At 40.5% G+C, this 7,211-nt stretch overlaps 1 protein-coding gene across 2 annotated transcripts; it reads right to left on the reverse strand.

The window, feature by feature from the left end:
• Nucleotides 1-448: 448 nt before the first annotated feature.
• si:dkey-221l4.11 (claudin-23) lies at nucleotides 449-4,916 on the reverse strand. Of its 2 annotated transcripts, XM_017412171.3 has the most exons (3): nucleotides 4,397-4,916; nucleotides 2,102-2,155; nucleotides 449-1,998 (listed from the first exon to the last, which is right to left on the reverse strand). In XM_017412171.3, the coding sequence occupies exon 3, from the start codon at nucleotides 1,885-1,887 to the stop codon at nucleotides 1,141-1,143; it is 747 nt and encodes a 248-aa protein (XP_017267660.1). In that variant the 5' UTR covers nucleotides 1,888-1,998; nucleotides 2,102-2,155; nucleotides 4,397-4,916; the 3' UTR covers nucleotides 449-1,140. The 2 variants fall into 2 exon arrangements, with proteins under 2 accessions (XP_017267660.1, XP_017267651.1); XM_017412162.3 differs by having other exon boundaries at nucleotides 449-2,155.
• Nucleotides 4,917-7,211: the final 2,295 nt, after the last annotated feature.

Here is a 7,211-nt window from a genome sequence, read left to right on the forward strand (position 1 = left end):
GTCTACATTTAGACACTGTTTGTGCAGCTTTGTGCCTGATTGGTCATATTCCGCTGCTGGTCTTCAGATGCAACCCGCTGATTGTCTTTGTTTGCAGCTGAAGTGGTCAATCACTCATATATTGACTTATCTACGTTGCAATCACATCTATTCTTGTAACAAGGCTGCTTCTGAGTCCGGTGACCTTGCCTACCACGCACTGGCTGGGATGATCTGTGCCTCGCAGCTTCAAGCACACCAGAAAACTTCAATTAACACACACAGGATTGTAGTGATCTGCTCATTATTGTCTGCAAAACAATATTATGTATATCGTAAACGCCATACAACAGAGAAAAATGGAAATGATTCATTGATTTTAATTCAGCTTCCCACTGAACTCCTGGATCTTTCGGATTGATGTGGTAAAAAACAGTATTTTCAGCAAGATTTAGCTCGCAGTTTGTAGCTGGATCAATAAAATGTTTTATTCAATTTTCTGCGTACCAAAACAGTTTCACAACAACAAATAATACACAAGAAATAAAGAGTTTTACAACCTCTTACGGCACATTTTATGCTTCTATTTGCTCACATTATAGCAACACCACATTCAAATGAAGTCTTGGTCAGGACAACAACACAAAAAAATATCACTTTTATAGATACACGTTTAGGATTCACAAAGATTTTCATGTTGATTGGTTTCATTTAATTCTCTGTTAACAGATAACATAAAGACGGGAAATATAAACTATATCCTCTGTTTAAACCTTTACTGAAACATCTTGGCTGCTACTTGGATGTTTTATTACAAATATTTTACATTTCACAGTCTTGTTCAGACACAAACATGTCACATTTCTGCTAACAGAACACACATTAAACAGAAAAAAATAAAGTTTCGCTCTGTTGCTTTCCTAGAATGATTTATTTTGCTGTAACGTCCACAAATTAGGCTTTCAGCTACATTCATTATGCTCACACCAGTTATAGTGTTATTAATTATTTGTATTAATTAACTGATTAGCCAATCGTTTCTTCTTTGTCTCAGAATTGATGTTTAATTTATTCCCTTTTAATTATCGTTTCATCACTTGTCAGATTTATCTGCTGGTTTTCCCTTTTGCTCATTTTTACTCATGTGAAATGGTTGTACGTCTAACAGCTGACTTCATACACGTCCATGTCCGTCTTGCTGCTCATTTCAGGACAGGAGCGACAGGCGGGACAGACGGCCTGCTCCTGGCGGGACGGGCAGGTGGGGCATCGGGGGCGTTTGAAGCTGAGCAGCAGCGCGCTCCCTCCCAGCACCTGCAAACACGAGCCCAGCCACCCAAAGTAGAGCGATCCGGCTGGACTCAGGCTGAGCTGCGGGAACCTGGGGTTACTGATCCCTCGGCTTGGATCCACCCCAAGTCTTCGGAGGTTGTGGGTGTACACCCCCAGTCCAGCGAGGCTCAGGAGCCCAGCGATCACCACCAGGAGCCCCCCTGAAGCTGCCACCCTTCTCAGAGGCAGATCTGTCCAGCATCGGACCCCGATGCAGGCCAGGACGATGCCGATGCCACACAGGAACAAGGAGGTGAGCACCAGGCCCTGCACCAGCCGAACCCGAGAGTCCCGCTGATATGGACCGGAAATGGGCCAGCACTGCTTCAGCTCCGACTGCTCCACTTGCAGGCAGCTCTCCCAGAGGCCATCGGAGCGCAGTAGGAGCAGGGCCTCCGCGGACCTACCCGCCCCTTGACCTTTAGTCCCTGCTCGGAGGAACGACCCAGGTCCTCCGATGTTCAGCCGCGCCTGTCCCTCCCTCCACTGAGGGGTGATGGCGGCAGTGAAGACAAGGACCAGTCCCAAAGGTGCGAAGACAATCCCCATCACCATGGAGCCCGGAGTTTGCATCATTAGTTTGGAAACCAGGAGTTTCTAGTTCAAATCAAGCTGCAGCAGGGCTCAGCGGGAATGGACAAGAACAGCTGCTAGTCCAAACGGAGAGGCTGCTTGTTTGGTTCAGCTCTGCAGAAATGTGAAACACAGCTGTCAGAATCCAAACTCCTCTGCGCAGTCTGCAGGAAACTAAAAATCACAGCGTCCTGCGGAATAGAAGCTCATCCCGTACCTCTTTGGTGAAACTTTTTTCCTCCTTTCGCTGCAGACTGTCCATCCCGAGTGTCTGGGGGAGAGAAAACGACGGAGTTAAATGAAGCACCCTTCAGTAAGAAGTGATGGTGTGAAGTGGATGAAGCAGAGGTAGTAATGGCTTCGCTGCTCCTGAGCTGGACGGGAAAACAGTCGATGGCTGTCTCTGTTGCTAGGTTACAGTAACAGGACCATTCTCAACATGACAGCTGTGTGTGTGTGTGTGTGCAGCTGTATTAACGAGGAGACATTGCTTGACTTTTTCCTCTGCACGTTTGTGTTTGCAAATACTGGTGCGGCCGTGTTCAGCAGCGTGCACAGGAGGGAGCTGTTTTCTAAATGTCTGTTGACTAATAGCTAAACGTGACCTTGGAGAAATTCTGTTGACTTGGTAGTCGTGTCAGGTTTAGTGTCTGAATGGAGAGTGACTCCTGCTTGATGGAGGACAGAAACAATGTCCTCGGGAAAAGCATATGCGACCGAGGATGAGTTTTACGAGTCAGTCGCTGAGATCTCTGTCAAACAAACACCATGAAGAATCGACATACTGGAAGAGGGAGTGCATTTTTTACTGAAAAAGCTGTGGAATTTGAAGACCGATGAGATCATTTTAGCATTTCAAACCAAAAAACACTACATTTCCACACAAAAAAAGGAAAAATGCTTAGTTCAAATGTTTTTGGCCCCTCATACATTTTGTGGTTTATCAGTCCTGCAGTGCCGTCATCTAATCTCTGTTAGATTTTCTTGAAGGTTCACTGAAAGAGGCCAAAAGGCATGGAGGATAAACACATAACAGAGTTTAAAGTAAAAAAAACAACAGATCAAGACAATGCATGATGGCAAGATGGAAATTTCCTTCCCAGATCAACAGGAAGACACTGAACCAAATTAAACTTGCTGTTTTGTAAGACAGACAAACAAATTATTTTTAGCTAAAGACTTCAGCAGGAGATGTGTTGAAAGGGTAAGATTCCACTGAAGTAGGTTTTAGGATTAATCAAAAATACTCCAATCAACCGCCCCAAAAAAACGTTTGCTGCAGGCTAAATTGTGAAATAAAATATACCGTGATAAGCTTCAGAATAATCTAAAGCAATGCTAAAAAAATAGGCAACATGAAAAATCAATTTGCAATTATTAATTTCAGTCTTTTTGTTTTGTTTAACAGTTATAATGAGTGTCTGGAGTGAAGAAGTCTGTTCAAACACAATGTTGTCACTTTGGTTTTTCCCTCCTGGGTTTGAAAGTGTCACATTTGGTGAGTCACTCAGACCTGAATAAATCCCACCATCTCAGGTTTCCCCTCTCCCAAATTTAACTTTAATAATCAGCTTATTCAACATGGGAATGGGAAGCCAAAGTCTTTTGTTTTTGTCTTTTACTGATCGTTTGTTGCTTGGCTATTATTGACAAATTTTCATCAAAATTTATGTTTTAGAAGAAAATCATTTATGCTTAATCTGTACTTTATTTATTTTACAGCCTGGCCAAAAAAAAAAAAAAAAATCATCTCTGAAACACACACCATGTGGAAAAGAAAAAAAGAAGCAATGGAGTCAAGTGTATCACCAAGTCCTCTAAAATCACAGAAAAAATAGCCTATTTTTATTTGTAGGAATGTTTTTGCTTTATATTTCACTCTTTAAAAAAAGAGATTCTGATTTTTGCATACATACATGATTCTTTACTCTCTTTTTTATTGTTTGCTTTTCATTCTATTTGTTGTTGTTTTGGGCACTTCAATCAGATCATAACTTAGCTTCATAAACACATACTTGTTGCTGTGCGTCACATTTATTAATAATTATTTCCTGTTTTGCTGCTGTGCATTCAGTCATAATGGAAAACAGGTAAGATAATAGTCGTTTAGCTCTGGTACAGTCTTTTGTCTGTATTAGATTAGTGATCTATTTGCATTTCTAATGTTTTGGTGAGGAGACAACTATTGCTATTACAGCATTTCTTGTTCTTATTTATTTACATTTTTTTGCTTTTTAAAGTTTGGACATTTTCACATTTTTAAAACCACACTCATAGCATTGAATTAAAAGCTGTGACTTCAGGTGCCTGTTTCCCTCCGATGCGCACACGAAGGGAGGAAAGATATGGAATCATCTCCATAGAAACAGGTCATGAATTAAAAATGATATGGATCAGAAGATTATTATCTATTAACGGTCTCAACACTTTGTCTGAAGCAGACATGCTTGGAGCAAAGACAAACACAAGCACACACACTGATGTAGCTTACAATGGTAAGTCTGTCACTTACCATTCAGGAGGGGTTTTATGCATCCCACTGCAGACTGTGGGCTGCTTCGCTCCTCTTGGCTGAATCGCTAACATGTTTTTCTCTTTGGCAACAGATGGTGCAGCCACCTCCTTATTCTGGTCTGTCTGTGGCTCCACATTTTCCACACCTGCCTTGTGTCTTCATGCTTTTGTCCCTGTGTCTGTCCCTCTTTATCCTGCTGCCTCCCGGACCGTCTGTCGTTCTGCCTCTCTCCTCTCTGCGTACGCCTCTCTCTTCTACTTGCTGAGGGATGTCTGTGTTATATCTGGGACAGATTGTCTTCTGCTCTTCCACGTTGATATCAACAAGCAGTGAATACAAAAGCTTGCTGCAGAGCACAAAGAGAGCAGGACAAAATCATTACTTGTAGAGCAACAATTTACAGAGTGTTTGACTTTACCTAAGTTATATTCATAGTTATTACTCAAACTATGCGCAAAAGCACTACTAAAAGATACAACCCCAATTCCAAATGAAATGTTGTGTAAAATGTAAAAAAAAAAAAAAATGCAATGATTTGCAAATCTTTTATACCCATATTTTATTCACAGTGAAACATAGTAAACAAAACACGTGTTTAAACTAATAAATTGTGTCCTTTTTTTAAAGGAAAAAGTAAGATAATTTGAAATTTTATGGCAGCAGCACAAGCCAAAAAGTGGGGCAGAGGCAGCAAAAGGCTGTAAAAGTAAGTGGTATGAATAAGAAACAGCTGTGGCCAATTAACCTAATGAAACGGATATAAAAAGAACATCTTAGACTGGCTGAATCTCTTAGAGGGCGGCATGGTGGAGCAGTGGTTAGAGCTGTTGCCTCACAGCAGGAAGGTTGCAGGATCGCACCATGGCTGGTGCCTGTCTGTGTGGAGTTTGTATGTCCTCCTCGAACATGTGTGAGATACTTCAGTGGCTTCTCCAGATGCTCCAGTTTCCTCCCACAGACCAAACACATGCATGTTCGGTTAGTTGGTAACTCTAAATTGTCCCTAGGTGTGAATGTTAGAAGTAAAGACGGGCAGAGGTTTACTAGTCAGCAAAAATGTGTCTAAAATTAGTGAAATAATTTCTGAATAATGGTCTTTGATAGAAAATTGGGAAGACTTTGAGTATCTTATCTTCCACAGTTCATAATATTATCATCAAAACATTTCAAGAATCTGGACAAATCTTTGTGTGCAAGCAAGGAGGCGGAAAGTCAATACAGGATACTTGTGATCTTTGGACTTTCAGGCAGTGCTATATTAAAAGCAGGTCTGATTCTGTTCGGGCCATCCCTGCATGGACTCAGGAACACTTCCACAAATTATTGTCTGTAAACACAGCTCACTGTACCATCCACAAATGCTGCTTAATGCTCTATCATGTAAAGAAAAAGCTAGATGCGAACACCATCCAGCAACACTGCTGTCTTCTCTGGACCAACTCTCATTTAAAAAGTGGAAAACTGTTCTGTGGTCAGACAAATCAAAATTTGAAACATACTTCTGGTAACCATGGACACCACATCCTCCATACTAAAAAATGAGAGGACCATTCAGCTTGTTATCAGAGCACAGTTCAAAAGCCTGCTTCTCTGATGGTATGGGGGTGCATTAGTGTTGATGGCATGGGCAGCTTACACATCTGAAAAGGCACTATCAATACTGAAAAGCATATACAGGTTTATGAGATTTACAAGTCTATTTGTATTCTATTTCTGTTTACGTTTTACACAAAGCCTCATCTTTTTTGGACTTTGGGTTGTACAACTGGGCAGAAAACTAAAATTGAGTCTCTTTCATGTACACAAGTTTTATATTCTCGTTTGATCTCCTAAAAGAGTCTATTGTAATCAGTTGTTTCATCATTTTCAATTTGCTCCCAAAGACAGGCTGTTAGTGTGTACACAACAAGCATCTCATTGTATTTGTTTCTGTTTGTTCTCTGCACAGTAAAGACATGACCGGACCATTCTGAATTTGATTTATTTGTGTAATAATTAGGACAACGTCAATAAAATTTTAAGCATTTGTTTTTATTTTCTTACAAAAGAGGAAATACATGACTTATGCGACCGGTAGAACCATGGTGTAGTACTGAAATAACACAGGGATACAGGACTGCTTTGAAATGATGCATTTGGTGAAAGGAAATAATATTTCCACACGACATACATAATATAAAAGTCTCCTGGTTAGTCCTAAGGTTTACGGGGGTTCTAACTCTTTTTGTGTGGTTACACCATACAGTCAGGAAATGTCAAACACTTTGGCCTAAAAAAACAAATACTAATCCAATACTAATTCTTTTGTGGTTTTATGGGTGGAAATGTCTGACTTTAGGTTTTGAATGTCACCTGACATCGGGTAGTTTTAGTTGGGGAAACCAACAGGAACCTTTACAGGAGGATAGTTTTGGTTTGAAGTCAGATTGTGGTTTAGAAAATGCACCAAAGAATTTGTAGAAGAAATGCTAAATACACTAAAAGCAGCAAGAATGACAAAAAATATGCTAAAAAAAGTGAAACAAAATTGCTGTGCAGTGGTCATGCACAAAGCTCTGCGAACAAAAATTGAAATTCACTGCAGTAAAATGGATAGCGACACACACATGGCTAGTTCATTGAACACTGTAATATTAAAATCTATTTACACATATGTACAAGCGAGTCATCCTAAATGCTTACATTATAATATAAAACTCGTAAAACAAGCCACAGGAACTGGGTTGAATCAAGAAATGGTGTAACGTTGTTGTTTTTTGGGTTGTGAAGTCTGAAAATCTGGAGATGTCCCTTCAGTCCGGCTCCTGTTTTG

Source organism: Kryptolebias marmoratus, linkage group LG10 (genome assembly GCF_001649575.2).
Source record: "Kryptolebias marmoratus isolate JLee-2015 linkage group LG10, ASM164957v2, whole genome shotgun sequence".
Classification (NCBI taxonomy): Eukaryota; Metazoa; Chordata; class Actinopteri; order Cyprinodontiformes; family Rivulidae; genus Kryptolebias; species Kryptolebias marmoratus.